At 43.5% G+C, this 18802-nt stretch overlaps 1 protein-coding gene across 2 annotated transcripts in view; it reads right to left on the reverse strand.

The window, feature by feature from the left end:
* Positions 1-18802, reverse strand: part of POLR1A (RNA polymerase I subunit A) — a 232973-nt gene that overhangs the window by 134201 nt on the left and 79970 nt on the right. For both annotated transcript variants that reach the window (XM_033951847.1, XM_033951837.1), the window contains exons 15-18: positions 15196-15345; positions 2954-3137; positions 1787-1869; positions 1514-1672 (exon numbers count right to left, since the gene is read on the reverse strand). In XM_033951847.1, the coding sequence (XP_033807738.1) occupies positions 1514-1672; positions 1787-1869; positions 2954-3137; positions 15196-15345 (576 nt within the window). The remainder of the gene's footprint in view (positions 1-1513; positions 1673-1786; positions 1870-2953; positions 3138-15195; positions 15346-18802) is intronic.

An 18802-nucleotide genomic window follows, 5' to 3' on the forward strand; every position in this document is an offset into this window, starting at 1 on the left:
CCAGTTTTTGTGTAAGGTGGGGTCAGAGACTTTAACATACATACAGAACTGCTGGCAATCTGTATCTCTCTCCTTTGTTTAGCCATACTTATTATTCTGATTTACTAATTTACCTTTTTTATACATATAATGCTGACTGTTTCATTTCTGATTTTTTACTAATAAATCGAGTGATTTGTTTTGGCTACACACTGAGTGTTGGTTTGGTCATTTCTCTTAGAGGGTACCCATAGAGGAGCTAAGAAGTGGCTTCTCACTCCCTCCCTCCCCCATGGTTCCACCAAATGCTTTCCCCTCCCAGTTCCAAAGCCCCCCTCACCACAAAAACAACAATGATGTCGCCAGCACAGCAGCAATCTTCTTGTGCTGTCTGCGGCCTCCTCTGCACGGTTCCTTTGCTGCAGTCTGCTCAAGCAGAAGCAGGAGCAGGAAGTTGCTTCAGACAGGGGTGGACCACAGCAAATGAAAAGTTCAGAGGAGGCACCAGCAGTGTTGGAGAACACATGCTTAGGCACTTCTGTCCTCTACTACCCTCTCCCCACTGCCCCAGACTGCTTACAGTCCTACTCAGGAAGTGGATGCCAATGTGCTGTGTAGAGCTGATGCGGGGCCTTAGAATCCCAGAAAGGGTGGTAACCAGCAGGTCTTGAGCACTAGGAACTGAAAATATGATGTTGGTCTGGGGCAGAGGATTGTAGGCAATGGAAGATAGGAGTGCCGGTCATCGGGGTGTGGGGAGGGGGAGACAGCAGTAGCTTCAACTTCCTGAGAATAGGAGAGCTGGTCATCGGAGGGGGTGGAGGATAGCAGTGCCGGTCATTGGAAAGAGGGGGATAGAGGATAACAGTACCAGTCATTGGCGGAGAGTGGAGGATAGCAGTGAAAGTCATCGGAGAGAAGCGGGTGGAGGATAACAGTGCCGGTCATTGGGAGAGGTTGGAGGATAACAGTGCCCGACATCGAGGGGGGGGGTGGAAGATAACAGTGTTGGTCATCGGGTGGGGCAAGGAGAAAAAAAAGCACCATCATCAGAAGGAGGCTTGAATATTCAATCATTCAATTTTCTATACAATTCTCCCAGGTTTATATTCAAGTATATACGATAGGTAATGCGTACATGCTAGTTGTCACGATATATGACAAACACATACATAGGCCAAACTCCTGCTCATACACAGATTTGAATTCTCCAAAACATTCCATATTTACTGGCTCCCAAATTCACATGCAGTTGGCACAACCATGGCAAGTTTATATAGGCAAATTTAATGGGGGCGAGTTAAAAAAAAAAAAAAGTCAGAAGAGTCTGCAATGATGAATATTGCTTTTAGTGCACACAAATAAAATATAAAGCAAAGGGTTTTAAAAAATTGTTTATAAATTACATGTTTTCATACCTCTTGATGTTGTTTGTATTTTGTAGCACTTTGGACTTCATGAAAAGTGAGAGATAACTGTCTCATCTGATTGACCAGGACAATTACTCAATGCTTTAGCATTTTATGGCACTAACCTTGTTAATCTTATTGCTGAAATAATTTACTTCCTCCTTGAATTTTAGATCAACCATGTTAAAATCCCTCTGGTCTTTGCTGAGGTGGGCATCTTGCCATTTTCCCCGAATCTCATCAGTGGATGCAGTGTTGGGCAGACTGAATGCAGCTCTAACTGCCTAGAAGTAGAGAAGATTCTTAAAAGGCTACTGAGTGGATAACATAGTACTAAAGTCACAGAAGATTTCAGTTTTTTTAAATCATTAAAACACTTGATGATTTCAGTGTCTTACCCTGGTGCCACAGTGGGTGGATTCTTCAATAATTTTCTGTCTTTTGACATCTGCTCTGGGTCTGACCAAAATGTCTTCCACTCCTACAAAGTCATACAGACAAAGGAGTCAAAGTTGAGCTTTACCAACTTTAAGTATGGATCCAAACTTTTAACCATGAAGTATGTAGTGTAAGTACTCTTCATAAACAGAACTGATGTATGCATTGTATCAAATGTTTCTGTTAGGATCTCTGTGTCAAAGGCGAAGAACAGAACAATGAAATAATTTCATTTTCTGTCTCAAGTCTCTAGTTTACCCTTCTCCTCTTTATAGCAAATTAACATTTCAGATGTGCCAAAAGACTAGAAATCAAGAAAGAAATGCCCAAATATAATTTTGCATTGAAAGCAGCATGTGTCTCAGTAAGAGAAGTTTTCAAGCTCATATTTTAACTTAGGAATAAATAAAATTAAAAAGAGAAGTGTCAGGAAATTTCTTAACTACTGAGTGATCTAACACCAAAAAACAAAACAAAACGATAAGGCAGTCCTTCTGCTGCTTCCAACATAAAATACATGAGGACTGCAGGAAAGAGAAATGGGCAGGAAAGTCATTAGGCTGTGTAGATTTAGGTTCAAACAATTTTTATTGATGCAAGCAATAGTACAAACAGAACAACGGAACACAAAGGTTCAGAATACAAACAGTGATGCATCATATCCAACACAATACAAGGAAATATTGGGGATGGGTACAGGATCAATCCCCCCCCCCCTCAAAACGACTCATGGCCATCGAGGCCAGAGTTGGCAGAAAGGCCCTCCGGGACCCTGGACTCTTATGAGCCCCGAAGAGCCACTCCACCTCCCACTCATCCCCAATACGGAAACCTATGACCAGTGCCTGAACCATAAGAAGCTCCCCTCCCCAAACCCCCCCCAATGGTACTCTCCACCCCCCCAACCATCATTACTCACTATTGCTCTCTCATTCCAACACCCATCGTAAAATCTCACTGCGTCCGTTTGGATGTAAAACTTGCAGATATGGCTCCCATACATTCAAGAACACCGTCTTCCGCTTCCTAGACCCTCCTGCATCCCTCGCCTCCCAGGTAGCCAACTGATTCCTATTGTGCCAAAGCGCTGGAGATAGGCAGTGTAGATTTATTATGCTTCATCTTACCCAAGGTGAATCCTCTGTAGAGCTGTAGGTATGCGGTGAAAAGGCGAGCCAGGCATGTAAGCAGTTTGCCACTGGTTTCCCCACCATATAGCTCATGACAACAATGGATCAAACCAAACACAGAACTGCCATAGTGAGCCTTGTCCAGAACACCACAGAGCAACTCCCCTTTCCTAATAATTACCTATATATATTAAAAAAAAAAAAGAAAAAAAAAATTACCCAGTATCACTCAAAGATATTCAGTTTGTAAATTTGTGTACAGGAGTTTTTATCCTCACTCTTGCCAAACTCTGCAAAAAGTTTCCTTCTCATATAACAGAAGCAATGATTTTTAAGGAAAAAATAGACCGGCAATTACTAATTTTATAACACAATTGTTATTTAAAATGTAAACGAAGTTTGGTGATATTATGGACAGCTATGCTAAAAATATTGCATTTTTTCCTCTAACATTAATTTTTATTGAATTTTACAAAATATAGACATATTTTGAAATCAGTACAAAAGATTAGGTTCTTACCTTTGCTAATCTTCTCTCTTTTAAATCCACACTTTATTCCGGGATCAGTGGGTTATTTCCATCTACCAGCTAGGACTTTGTAGGAAGCCTCAAACTTCAAAGACTTAAACCCCTCCCCACTCTTACCTCATCACTATCTCTGTAACCTCAGCTAGTCTTAAAGCATCCTAGAACATCTGTAGAGGATAGCAACAAGAGAGAGAGGAATGGGGAAACTCCCCGGCAAGTAAGTAAATTCTGCTCATATCAACAAATGCAAAACAGCAACAATGAAAAATAAGAGAACAGGTTATGAAACATTAGAAACCTGAATGACAAAACAATGCTATAGGGAGACACAACCTGCACTGTCAGAAGAGAGCACCTGAACTAGGGACCACCTAAAACTAAGTACTAAACCCATTTTGATGGAACTCTTATAAAGACTGGTCAGAAAACAGAAATCCAGCTTACCAGTACTTGTAAAGGCAGATAATCGGCAAATCAGGATGGTATAGGGTGGGTTCTCGGAATAAAGTATGGATTTACAAGAAAGAAGATTAGCAAAGGTAAGAACCTAATCTTTTATTCCTGTATAATCTCACTTTATTCCAGGACCCGTGGGATGTAACAAAGCAGTCCCGCTGCCAAGACAGACGCATCAAAAGCAGCATCCTGCTTGGCTACCCCATCAATCCTGTAAAACTTGGTGAATGTATGCAGAAGAACAGGTAGTGGCTCTGCAAATCTTGTTCCGAGAAACAGCCTATGACTCAGCCCAAGAAAATGAAACACCTCTGGTAGAATGAGCTCACACCGCCATGGAAATGGCCATACGGATCCACCTGGAAATGGTGACCTTAGAACAGGGGTCTCAAAGTTCCTCCTTGAGGGCCGCAATCCAGTCGGGTTTTCAGGATTTCCCCAATGAATATTCATGAGATCTATGCTTTCAATGCATATTCACTGGGGAAATCCTGAAAACCCGACTGGATTGCGGCCCTCAAGGAGGGACTTTGAGATCACTGCCTTAGAAGCAGGCCTACCTTTGCGGGCAGGACCCGCCAGAACAAATAGGTGGTCAGAGAGGCAAAACTCATTGGAGATCTCTAGATCAGTGTTCTTCAACCTATTGACACCTATGGACCGGCAGAAATAAAATAATTATTTTGTGGACCGGCACCGGTCTGTGGACCGCCCATCTCCACCCCCATAATAGTACTAATTGTAACACCATTTTTTCCATTCATTTTTTATGTATACACACATAATCGTATTAACAACACATAATTAAACTACACAAAGCACACTGTATGATTCTCAATATTCATTCCTACCAGAACACAGATAACCCCATATACAGGACCAAAAACTAAAAGTACTAATACATACAAACAAACTCTAAGATGCAAGACTCTGCATGCAGTACAACCCCAGAGGAAAAGAAACAAACGCATTTCTTCCTGAACAGACAGCAGATGTAAATCAATCACTAAATTAAAAAATAAAATCATTCCTCTTACCATTGTCTCCTTCCCTCCATGCTGTGCTTTGCCTTCTGGCCTGCCACCCAGTGTTATCTTCGGGACGGCTCCCTCTTCCTCAGTGCTGCAGTGCACAAAACCATGGGCAGCGTCCCGCGCCTCATCTGGAATCCTTCCCTCTGACATCAGAGAGGTTTCCTGTTCAGGCACAGGATGCGTGTAGGAGCCTCTGACAACAGCTTTGTGCACTGCAGCACTGGAGAAGAGGGAACCAGCCTGAAGACAACGCTGCATTGATCGTACTGTGGACCGGCAGCTGAAGAGCACTGCCTGGGGCCCGATGCATGTGCCGACCCTGTGGACCGGCAGGAAATTTCTGTGGACCGGCACCAGTCCATGGACCGGTGGTTGAACAACATTGCTCTAGATAACACAACAAAATCCTGCGTACGTCCAAGGACCGCAACACCCGGTCCTGCTCCTTGGAACCAGAGGAAGCAAAAGTAAGAAGCTGGACTTCCTGATTCACATGGAAAGCGGAAACCACTTTCGGAAGAAAGGAACAATATGCAGTATCATAGCGGAATCCGTAATACGCAGAAAAGGATCCCGGCAGGAAAAAGTGAAACCCTATGGGCTGAGGTAATAGCCCCCAGGAAGACCGTCTTGATTGTGAGATCCTTAAGGAATGCCTGCTTCAGAGACTCATATGGCGGATGAGTCAGAGAGCGGAGAACCAGATTAAGATTCCAGTTCAGACGGGGAGGACGTAACAGAGGTCTAAGTCACAAAACATCCCGTAAGCCATATTCTGATGAGCTGCCAATGAGCCCCTCAGGGAAGTAGGGTCCATACACGAAAGACCAGCAATCTGCACCCAGAGCAAAGTTACCGCAAGGACCTTCTTCAGGCCACACTGCAGAAAATTCAGGACCCAAGGAATCGATGCAACAGATGGGTCCACCTGTCTCAGGGTGCACCAGGCCTGGTAACACCTCCAAGCCTTTGCATAGGCCGCCACTGTGGATTTCATTTTGCTGTGAAGCCATGTGGCAATCACAGCTGAAGAATAGCCCCAGCTAGTTAAGGCTGCGTGCTAAAGAGCCATGTCATAAGACCAAAGCAGTCTGGATCCTGCTTCACAATCAGACCCTGCATGAGGAGAGAATGACAAGGTAGCCAGAGTCCCTGATCCTTCTGGAGCTGCTGCTATCCGCCTCAACAGATGCCCTATCATGGGCCACGGAGGGAAGATAGAGGAGACCTTCCCGTGGCCAGGGCTGAACCAGAGCGTCCAGGCCTGCGCTGCTGGCCTCGCAACAGCAACTGAAGAATCGATCCACCTTTCTGTTGGCTGCAGTTGCCATGAGATCGAACATGGGACATCCCCACTGATCTACTATGGAATCGAATGCTCTATACAGGGAGTACTCCCCGGGATCCAACATCTAACGACTGAGAAAATCAGCTTGAACATTGTCCACTCCTGCCATGTGCCCCACTGACAGTGCCACAAGGTGTCTCTCTGCCCACTAGGAGAGAAGCTGAGCCTCCATTCCTTCTGCCCACCTGCCAATTGATGTAAGCCACTGCCATGGCATTGTTTGAGAAGACACGGATGGCTTGATGACGGAGTCAACCCTTGAAGTGGAGAAGAGCCAGCCGATTCACCCAAAGCTCTAGGGGATTGATTGACCACTTGTGCTCTGAGAGCGTCCACTAGCCTTGAACAGGGACGGTCATACACACTGCTTCCCAGCCTTTGAGACTCGCATCTGTAGAAAGAATCACCCAATCCAAGATCTAGAAGAGAAGGTCCCTGAAAAGCGAGAGGGGTTGCAACTACCATGCAAGACTGTTCCGCGTCACAGTCATCCAGGACAGGGGTGCATGTAACAGGTCCCGCTGGGGATTCCAGTGTGAAAGCAGAGTATCCTGCAGTGGAAGAAGACGGGATCTGGCCCAAGGGACTACAGTAAATATTGCCACAATGGTCCCCAGAACCTGGAGGTACAGCCATGCCATTGGAACTGTAGTGACCAAAAGGTCTCCGACAACCTGTCAAAGCTTCTCCTGACGGGACATAGGCAGGAACTCTTTGTTCTGTTCTGTGTGAAATTGAACTCCCAAGTATTCCAAATCTTGCATCGGCTCGAGGTGATTCCTCCTGAAGTTGATCACTGTACCACCTGATGAACAGCCTGACGCCCCTTGGACAGCAAGGGAGCTCTGATCAACTAGTCATCCAGATACGGGTGAACCAGGACATCCAGGATGCGAAGATGGGCCACCACCACTACCATCACTTTGGAGAAGGTCCTGGGTGCCATTGTCAATTCAAAGGGCATAGTCGCAAACTGGAAATGCTGCCGCAAGATGTGGAACTGCAGATACTTCCAGTGGTCCAGGAAAATGGGAAAGTGGAGATCCTGGATCTGATGGATACGTAAGGCTAGAAACTCCCCCCGGTGCCACTGATTCTATCACTAAGCACACCATCACTACGTGAAAAGCGAGACACTTTCAGCATCGCATTGACCGCCTTGAGGTCCAGAATCAGTCTCCAATCGTCAGTTCCTTTCTTTGGAACAATGAAGTATTTCGAGTATCTCCCAGAGCCTGAACCTTGTTCTGGTATGGATTCTATGGCCACAATATCCAGAAGTCTGTGGAATGTGGCCTGCACCTGAACCACCTTCTTGAGGCATCCCGCAGGTGAATCCAGAAAATACTCAGTCAGAAGACAGATAAACTCCAGTTTCTATCCATTCCTGAGAACCTCCAGGACCCTGTGGTCAGAAGTAATGGCCTGCCATTCCTCCAGAAAGGCCAACAATTGCCCCCCAATGTGCGGGGGAAGAGACACCAGCCTGGCGTCAGAACTGTTTCTTTGCAAAAGCCGCCAGACGACTTCCCGTAGACGGCTGAAGTTGAGACCCACCGAAGCACGAAGAGGACTGTTGTCCCATGGAAGAGCCCAAGTATGGACGAGAGCACCTGAAGGGACAAAAATTAGGATGGCCCGAACCCCTAGAAGAGTGGGATCTATTCACAGGCACACACTTGGGCCTGCGATCCTGCACACTAGCCATAAGGTCATCCAGACTGGCTGAACAGCAGCTGTCCCTTAAAGGGCAACTGGCTCAAGGTCGCTTCAGAAGAATCACGCCACAGCTGGATTCAGAGCATCTTGCGAGCCAAAACGGAATAGGCGGAAAGCTTAGCAAAGACTTTCAAAATGTCATATAAGGCATCAGCAATATAATCCACTCCCGAGATGATAAAACCCAAGTCATGAAGCACCATAGTGTCAGGATCATAGCGCAGCTTTGAATGGTATGCCCGAGCCACAAAGAAGAGGCCGTTCCTGCTGAACACCAATGGCCACCAAATCAAACGGACATTTAAGGACAAAATCCACACTGGGGAGAGAAGTACACTTGGTGACCTGTGCTACCGAGGAATCCACCTTCAGGGAAGCAAAGTACTTGGTTAAAGGAATCCGCAAGGGAATAAATCCGCGCCACATCATGAGTACAGCACAAGGGACCCTCAGGAATCTCTTCGATGTCTGTAAGAATCCAAATAAGGTCAGGATAATCAGGAAAGGAGGTGAATTGTGACCTCTGGGTCACTCATGATGGAACATTCTGCAGTGATAGGCAGCTCAAACTGCAGCTTTAATGCCTGTAGAGATTCAGAAATCAAATCCACAATAAGCGTGTGCTTGAAAAATCTGTGCAGTGGGATCCTCCCCCAAAACAGCTGCAGCTGCCGCAGCACCCCCCTGTGAAAGCAGAGGTATGGAAAGCAAATCTGGCACTACCGCGGGCACTACCTGCCGGAACCCCCTAAGGGAGGCAAGAGAAAAGACCGTGGGCCACAGTCACAAGGGTCCCTGTGCCAGGATCGGAAACCAGTGGAAGGGGGACAGACAGACACTTGGTTTGGGTTCCCCCCCCCTAATTATGTTTGATAAAGCATATCGACAAAATCCGGGGAAAACCCATCCTCCACAGTGGGAGCTGACCTCTGCGCTCCAGTTGAGGAATATTTGGAGGATTTACCAAGTTTATCCCCCGAGACGTACTTGTGTTTTGCCTTAGCATTGCCTGCACACTCCCCAGGGCCCCCTGACGCCAATTTCCTGGGATTCGGAACAGAAGATGCTAGAATACTCTCCACGGAGGTCAAAGGCACCGAATCTGGGCAAGCTTCTCACCCCTCGAGGGCTGCAGCGCGTGTGTAATACTGCTGCGCATCCGACAGCCATCCACCACAAATGAGGCATGAATCCATGAGATCCTGCCCTGCAGATAGAGCTGAAACAGCTCACAGGGAGATCCTCTGCCTCAACTTGCTGGAAAGCTGAACTTTGAATCTTCTGACTGCCCCACCGGCCTGATGTTCACAGCTGGTCACCTCCGCCACCCTCAGACACGCTGCGCAGCATGCCTGGTGGAGGAATGCAGTCTGGCTCTGATCCCGGGCATGCCTCCACAGAACCATGCAGCCTGCGTTCGACCCACTAGTGGACAAACCTGGGGTAAGCTAGCTCTCAAGAGAATGGTCCCTGAGCCCCAATCTGATGTGCAGGCTGTCCAAAGGGCTTACTGACAAGTAGGGAACCCTCCAGAAGCAGACTTTTCCCAAAGGTCTGCGATCTTCTGCAGTCGAAGCTGTCCCTGCAGGGAACCTCTGCAACACGAGGGTGAAAACCACGAATGCAAAGACTGAAATTACACAAAATAAATCATGAGCAGAAAAGACAAGCTCCTATAGCCTGGCTTGTAGAAAGAAAGACTGAGATTACAGAGAAAGTGATGAGATAAGAGGGGAGAGGGGTCTCTGAAGTCTGAGGCTTCCTACAAAGTCCTGGTGGATAGATGGAAATAACCCACTGGTCCCGGAATAAAGTGGGATTGTGCACAAAATTATTATTATTATTGATAATTAATACTAATACTGAAAATAACAATTATAGGGATTATTTTACAAAGCTGCGCAGGAAACACTCCAATGTCATAAGAAGTTGCCCCCGCTGAGTCAGACCAGAGGTCCACCTTGCTCAGCGGTCCGCTCCCGCGGCGGCCCATCAGGCCTAGTGCCTGAACAGTGGTCCCTGATTAATTTTGTAATTTACCTCTAATCCCATCCCTATAATCTACCTTTACTCTTATCTGTACCCCTCAATCCCTTTGTCTTCCAAGTACCTATCCAAAGCTTCTTTGAACCCCTGTAGCGTGCTCCTGTTTATCACATCCTCTGGTAGCACGTTCCATGTATCCACCACCCTCTGTGTGAAAAAGAACTTCCTGGCGTTTGTTCTAAACCTCTCCCCTTTCAATTTCTCTGAGTGCCCCCTTGTACTTATTGATCCCCTTAATTTGAAAAATCTGTCCCTGTCTATTTTTTCTATGCCCTTCATGATCTTGAAGGTTTCTATCATGTCTCCTCTAAGTCTCCGCTTTTTCAGGGAGAAAAGCCCTAGCTTTTTCAGTCTGTCAGTATATGAGAGGTCCTCCATGCCCTTTATTAGCTTAGTTGCTCTTCTCTGGACCCTCTCAAGTACCTCCATGTCCTTCTTGAGGTACGGCGACCAGAACTGAACACAGTACTCCAGGTGCGGGCGCACCATAGCATGATACAGTGGCAGGATGACTTCCTTTGTCCTGGTCGTGATACCCTTCTTAATGATACCCAACATTCTGTTTGCTTTCCTTGAGGCCGTGGCACACTGCGCCGACGCCTTCAATGTTGTGTCTACCATCACTCCCAGGTCTCTTTCAAGGTCGCTCACCCCTAGCGCTGATCCCCCCATTTTGTAAGTGAACATCGGGGTTTTTTTCCCTATATGCATGACCTTGCATTTCCCTATGTTGAAACTCATTTGCCACTTTTTGGCCCATTTTTCCAGTGTTGTCAGATCTTTTTGGAGATCTTCGCAGTCCTCCATGTTATTGACCTTGCGATATAGTTTGGTGTCATCTGCAAATTTAATAACCTCGCATTTTGTTCCTGCTTCCAGGTCGTTAATGAATATATTGAATAGGAGCGGTCCCAGCACCGATCCCTGTGGAACTCCGCTCGTGATCCATTGCCAGTCTGAGTAATGTCCCTTTACTCCAACCCTCTGTTTCCTGTTTAATTCCCTATGGACGTCAGAGCGGCTTTGTAAAAATGGGGATTGTTAGTTAGATTTAGTTCACACCTTTTCAGTAGTACTGTAATGTGAGTAACATTCAGATGCATAAATTATTTTCCTGTTATATTGACTGCAAAATTCAAAGCAAAAAACAAGGACAAAGAAAAGAAGAAATTAAGGCTTAACTAATAATTTTCTTTCTTGTAGTCCTCCATACCGTTCACGCAGTTGAAGATTATGTCTAACAACAGCAAGTAGAGATATAGAGCACAGCACAATTCTATATCCTAAAAAACCTGTGGCTCCAAGTCAATATTTCAATAACAAAGCAGTGGAATTATGTAACAGAGAACAATGTCTGTCCTTCTTAAGCAAATTACAAAATAGAACCAACAGAACAAAGTTAGAACCTATGAACAGAGAATTCAGAGCCAAAAAGAAAGACTGTATTAGAAAAAGAAGGGGTGAGTTTCTTGAATGATCTAGAAGAACAAAGGAAAGAAATCAGGTAAGTTCTAATTCCTCCTTTCTTAGTATCCTCCAATCTATTCCAGAATGTGAGGATAAAAGCAGTCCTCAAGAAAGGAACCAGCAGCCACCACCCTGATGACTGAAGCCCCAAATGTTGCATCTTATCTGATTGCTATGTCAACTGTGTAATACTTAGAGAAAGTATAAAGGGAGTAGTATTAAGTGGTTGCCTTGCAAACATCAGATGGCAGAACTGAAATTAATTCAACCTAAGAAGCTGCCGCATCTCTCATGGAATAAGCCTTCAAAAATAAAGGAGGCTGATGAGTCTCCAAAAGCTAACCCACAGCTATTTTCTTTTAACAGCAAGCAATTTTAAGTTTAGAAGCTGCCTCTTCCTTCCTTGATTTACTAAACAGGAAAAAAATGTCTATCCAACCTATGAAAGTAATTGATGACCTCCAATTATCTGATCAATGCTCTCGTAACATATAAAAGTCTTAAGGATGAGAATAGAGTCCCCATGTCTTCCTTATGAAAGATAGGGAGATCACAAGTGAAATGGAAATAAAACTTTTGGAAGAAATTAAGGAACAGCTCAAATTGAGACTCCACTTCTGTATAACAAAGGAAAGATCCCTGCTGGAGAAGGCTTAAATTTCAGAAATCCTCCTGGCTGAAGCTATAGCTACCTGACAATGTTTTGAAGGTCAGATCTTTCATCACAGCCTTTTTTAAGGGGCTAAAATAGAGATCACTGAAGAGATTTCAGGACCAAATTTAGATTCCATTTCTGAAAAGTAGAATGAAAGGGAGGATAAAGATGAGTACCTCCCCTCAAAGAATGGATGATATCTGGATGGGCTGCTAAGGGGATATTTTGTAAGTGCTCCCCAAAAACAAGCAAGGGCCACCACCTGAACACTCAAAGATCTCAGAGCTATCCCTTTCTTTCCCCCCCCCATAAATTCTTTATTGAAAAATTTTTAATACTGAAAACATAATGATAATAGAACAGTGATCATTATAATATTGCAAATAAACTCATAATCTACTAGCCGGCCACCAACCCTAGCCTTCCCTCTAGTCAGACAACAGGCATTGGAGTATACTGGGCTTTTCCCAGGTTCCAGAATAAGAACATAAGAATAGCCTTACTGGGTCAAACCAATGTTCCATCAAGTCCAGTAGCCTGTTCTCATGGTAGCCAATCCAGGTCACTAGTACCTGGCCAAAACCCAAAGAGTAGCAACATTCCATGCTACCAATCCAGAGCAAGCAAAGGCTTCCCCCAATGTCTTAATAACAGACTATGGACTTTTCCTCCAGGAATTTGTCCAAACCTTTCTTAAAACCAGCTAAGCTATCTGCTTTTACCACAACCTCTGGCAACACATTCCATAGCTTAACTATTCTCTGAGTGAAAAAATATCTCCTCCTATTGGTTTTAAAAATATTTCCCTGCAGTTTCATTGAATGACCCCTAGTCTTTGTAATTTTTGATGGAGTGAAAAATCGATCCATTTATACCCGTTCTACTCCACTCAGGATTTTATAGACTTCAATCATATCCCTCCCTCAGCTTTCTCTTTTCCAAGCTGAAGAGTCCTAACCTTTTTAGTCATTTCTCATACGAAAGGAGTTTCATCCCCTTTATCATCTTGGTCGCTCTTCTTTGAACCTTTTATAGTGCCGCTATATCTTTCTTGAGATAAGGAGACCAGAATTGAACATAATACTCCAGGTGAGGTCGCACAATGGAGCAATACAGAGGCATTATAATATCTTTAGTTTTGTTAACCATCCTTTTTAAAATAATTCCTAGCATCTTGTTTGCTTTTTTGACCGCCGCTGTACATTGAGCGGAAGGTTTCATCGTATTGTCTACAATGATATCCACGATCCCTTTCTTGGGCGCTAACAGTGTAACATCCTATATTTACTTAGTCCTTGGGCTATCCCTTTAAGGCATACTAAAGAAAGGTCAAAAGCTGTGGGACAGAGGAATTAAATTGCAAAATAGCCCTCTCAATAGTGGTGTAGCCAGACCCAGTATTTTGGATGGACCCATAGTTAACTTGGATGGGCCCTTCCACATATTTCCCTCCCCCAGAGATATATATTTAAAAAAAAAAAAAAAAAAAGTTGGTTTTTTTTTTTACACCCATCCAACATTTCTCCCCTGTCCTCTGCAGCATCTTAGCATCTGCCCTCCTATCTCTCAACCCTGTCCCTCCTAGTACACCTTTCACACATCCCTGGCACCTGCAACTTTTCATTTTTGCTGCCAGTCCTGGCCCTGAAATCTTCCCTTTGCCACATGCAGCCCGATAGGAAAGAGGAAGTGACATGAGGAAGGGCAGAACTTGGCAGAGGGAAGCCTATATTATAGGCACCTAACTTAAGTTAGGCGCTGCCAAATAGAATTTTTTAATGGGTGCCTTACTTTAGGTGCCTAACTTTGTAAGGTGCCAGTTACAGAATCTGGGCCTCGATATCCTCTAAGCCTCAAAGATCTAAATCAACCCTTTTAGAAAGTTGAAGGCTCAAAGGGAACAGATAAGACATATTGCCTCAGAGCCTCTCTTCAACAAAAGCTTGATGCAATAAAAAATAAACTCTGGAGAAAAGTAAGATTATGAGGCTGAAGGAATCTCAGAAGGATCTAAACAGAATAACTCGGACTCTGTAGCAGTTGCAGATGCAGGAGGAACTAGAGAGGAGTCTGCCCAAGACATCAAAATGGCTGCCATTCCCTCTTGGAGTACTGCAGACAGACCAAGAAAGAGAAGTTGGTTCCTGAAGATCAGGAGCAGGTGACCCAGATTCCTTAAGTGCCTTCCCTAGGACCAAAGCAAAGAACCAATTGCCCCAAAGCTGACTGAAATGAGTCACATGTCCCCGAGGAGGGGCAGCAGGCCCTGCAGTGGGAGCAGTGCTCAATTGCTACACCAGGTGCTGCGATTAAGCCACAGTGAATGCCACACTAAGAGGGAAGATAGCGTGCTGGCAACTGTGAAGCTGCTAAAAGGAGCAGACAGAGAACTATTGGGAACTCTTGCAGAGCAACTAAGAGCAGGGGTGACAAGGTAAGTGCCGAATTAACAAAGACAAACAAGAAGTCAGACTTAACCTTGTTGACCTCGACTGCCATGGCTCTGCTCAACACATAGATAATCACAAGTGCCAGGATTTGCTCTCTCTGACAAACTAACTGACATTTTTTCTATAATTATTTTTGTTGCTGAAGGAGGAAGAAACAGCTATTAGAAAGAAGCTGCAGAGTGGAGGTGAAGGGACCAAGAGATCTCTAGATATGCACCCTAGAAACAGTATCAGTAACATCTCCTTGGCTCAACTGGGAACCAGTTGACTAACTGCGGATAGCTCTTAGGTTGGTTATTTCTTCTTTTTGGTTGTATTAGTGTGTGGGCTTATTAGCTGTTTATTGTGCTCAGCTTACATGAGAGAAACAATTGTAAAAAAAAAAAAAAAATTAAGTAACAAATAAAAGTCATTAAAAAAATTATACTCAAAAGCTTCCTTACATAAAAAATTAAACAAACAAACAAACAAGCAAAGATGCAATATAGACTCTACATAGCTTGGAAAACAGTATATGGCTCCACAGGGTTCTCACCTGAGATTCACACATAGAATCTGGATTGAAACCAGGAACTGCCCGAGGAGGTTCTTTCACCCAGGCTTTCCCATTAATCTTAGCTTTTCCTGACAAATTCAAAGGGATATGATTTTCCGGGATTACGTTTATTAGCAACGTAGAGACAACCTGGAAAGAAAAAGACATACGTCAAATACTTTACCCTTTCTCTTGTAATGGAATCCTAGAAGGTCAAAACTTAAGACAGTCAGACATTGAAATATCTTCCATGCCATCAAAAAGTAGAACAAGTCAGAGGTTAGGCTCACTGCTGGTGAGTAACATTGTTGAAAAATTTTTGAGATTGAATTGTTACTACTGAATTGTTCTTGAGAAATGGCTAAATACCTACGTGGCATAAATGCGCATGAGACGAGTCTCTTTCAATTGAGAGGAAGCTCTGGAATGAGGAGGCATAGGATGAAGGTGAAAGGGGATAGATTCAGAAGTAACCTCAGAAAATACTTTTTCTCGGAAAGGGTGGTGAATGTGTGGAGGTGATGAAGATGAAGAGTGTATCTGAATTCAAGACAGCTTGGGACAAGTACGTTAGCTCTCTAAGGGAGAGAGGGGGATAGTGGATAGCATGGTTGGGCAGAATAGATAGGCCAATGGTTTTATCTGCCTTCATTTTTTTTTTCTTTATATGTTTCTAAATATGTTAGGGGTACCGATAACCAATTAGGTTAGTATTCTATAAAGGAAGGTAGATACCTAGATTCATTAATAGAACAAGATTCTACTACATGAAAGACAAGATGCAGTTATGTGCTTTGTGCACAGAAAAGTGCCACATACTGTAGGTGTATCAGAGCACTACCTGCTATTCTGTAGGGTAGCATGTAAGCGCTATACCGCGTTAACTCCAATGGGGTGTACATGTGGAGAGAGCAAGGGAGGGACGTTAGCATGTTTTCAATTTACACATGCAACCTATTATTTTTCTCTTTTTTTCACTTTTATTTCAGAAGAAAACCAATACAATACAAAACAATTAATTTTCAATACACAGACACACATGCAATTTATAAGATTATAGTAAGTTAAACGCACTGTATGATGCATTTAAGTGCACTTATTTATGCCACATTGATCTGGCATAAATGGTTGCACCTAAATTTAGGGTTTTTGCTTGTATTCTATAATGAAATTTGGGCACTCAGATGTCATTATAGAATTGGCGCTCCCTGCACAAGTTTGGGGCACTTAAACAGAGGTGCCCTGTTATAGAATTGCCCTCATGGCAATCATATACAATGATGCTTATGAAAAAAAATTTGGAAATCATGCTTATTTATAAAGACAATAGGCTCGTAGAATAATATTCAATACACAAATGCTCCTGCAAAACGTTACAACTACTTTGAGGCAATTTATCCACAAAGTGTGAATGCAGGAAGGGCATAATTTACAAAGCCATGTAAGCACCTTGTTTCTCTGCTCCAGCTCCATTCAAACACCTTCCAAAAGAACACATTTGTATGGTCCATATAGATGTGTGTTCTTGTTGACACATGAACTTTAATAAGAGATTCATTGATAGAACCCTAGCATTCCAAGCGGGCAAATGGAACAATTGCCTTACTGCCCTCATTTCCAACTCCCCGCCCTACCACCTGTTCAGGAAGTCACTAAAAACCTACCTCTTCGACAAATTCCGCTAACGCTGCCTTCCCTCCTTCCCTGCACCCTCCTGACCTCGATATGCCTCCATGCCCTCTGACTACGCCCCCCTCCCAAGCCACTATGGCCTCTCTTACTCAATCTCTGTTTTATCTAATTGCCCTGCCTTATCATTGCCTCACATTTAACATCACCGTAAATGTATCACCGCTATAACATGTAACATCGCTGTATATGCACAGCCTCCTCTTTAGTATATGCCTTTTTATTACTGCTATTTATGTAACATCTCTGTAAATGTAACAACACTATAATATGTATCATCGCTGTAAATGTACAGTCTCTTCTATTGTTAACCGCATTGAACTTCCATGGTATTGCGGTATACAAGAATAAAGTTATTATTATTATTATTATTATTATTAATACGCAACAGCCTCAGCACCCTGGGGTTGTGGTTTCAAACCCATGCTGCTCCTTGTGACCCTGGGCAAGTCACTTATCCCCCCATTGCTCCAGGTACATTAGGTAGATTGTGAGCCCGCAGGGACAGACAGGGAACAATGCTTGAGTACCTGAATAAATTCATGTAAACCGTTCTGAGCTCCCTTGGGAGAACGGTATAGAAAATTAAATAAATAAAAATATAAAAAATAAAAATAAATGTACACCCTCAGTTTGTTACAAAGACCATTTCCCACATGTTAAACATGCAGGAAAAGCTTTACAAAATATACTCCCCCCCCCAAAAAAAAAAGTTATTTTATAAGAGACTTGAGCAGATATAAATGTGTATGTATTTCCCCTATATGTACATAAGGGTGGAGCATATGTGCCTATGCGTCTTTCTTACCTAAGTAACATCCCTCAAGAATTCAAACTTCAAAATATTTACTACTGCACTATAAAATAAATAGGTTGATGAAGACAGATCACTCAACACTGCAAACAAGATTTCAAAATTCCTGTATCTGAGAGTCTGACACAGATAAAGTTTGCTTCATAATCTAGACCTATGGAAGCAAAAGTTAAAACTAGCCTGCAATGAACTTTCTATCTCATTCCCTACTGTTTTCAACTGTTTGTTCAGTGTAATAGCTAATATAAGACATACAAACTATACAAGATTTGATTGCCAAATCTCATCACATAGAATCAAGATCACATTCTGAACTATGTGAAATAATGGGATATCAATGGAACCAAATAATTTTCTTAAGAGGAATGCAATAGTAGAGAAAGGGAAAAAATTAATTTGAGATGGAGAAAGGAAAATGGAGAAGAATTGGAGATCAGGATAAAAGGATCTCCTCTCTCGTTCCCCCTACCCCAAATGAAAAGCCCATTTTTCACACATAACATAAAACATAAAACGCACTTGTATACCGCAAATACCATTAAGTTCTATGCAGTTCACAAAGACTAATAATACAAATGAATAAACATCCTATAGCTAACTTACAAAAATTTCTTAAAAAGATATGTCTTTAAGGCACTTTGAAATTGTTGGTACGAATTTGAGATTTTGAATATGTGAGTTAAATCCCTAGTCCACTCACACAGTTTAACCTAGAGGATATCGCATTTCCCTAAGGTGTCCTATGGAGTTAAAAAAAACAAAAAATAGTGACCACCTGTGGCAAAAAAGTGACATAGCCCACGATACCACCACTCTTCTCCTTAGCTCCTGCTTTCACTGCAATCAAGCCATCAGTGACTTGAGGGTTGGAAATGAATTGGGGGAACAGGAGGGTAAGGAGAAACAGAGTAATAGACCTCATCAGCTTTGCTCATGCTTAGCTATCCATCCCTGCTTTCCCTACAGTTCTACAGTGTACCGTTCCCCTAATTGTATCCATGACATCCTGTCTGTCTGTCTTATCTGTTTAGATTGCAAGCTCTTTCAAGCAGGGACTGTCTTCTTGGTGACTCAGTACAGCGCTGCGTATGTCTGGTATAGAAA

The sequence above is a fragment of the Geotrypetes seraphini genome, chromosome 1 (genome assembly GCF_902459505.1).
Source record: "Geotrypetes seraphini chromosome 1, aGeoSer1.1, whole genome shotgun sequence".
Classification (NCBI taxonomy): domain Eukaryota; kingdom Metazoa; phylum Chordata; class Amphibia; order Gymnophiona; family Dermophiidae; genus Geotrypetes; species Geotrypetes seraphini.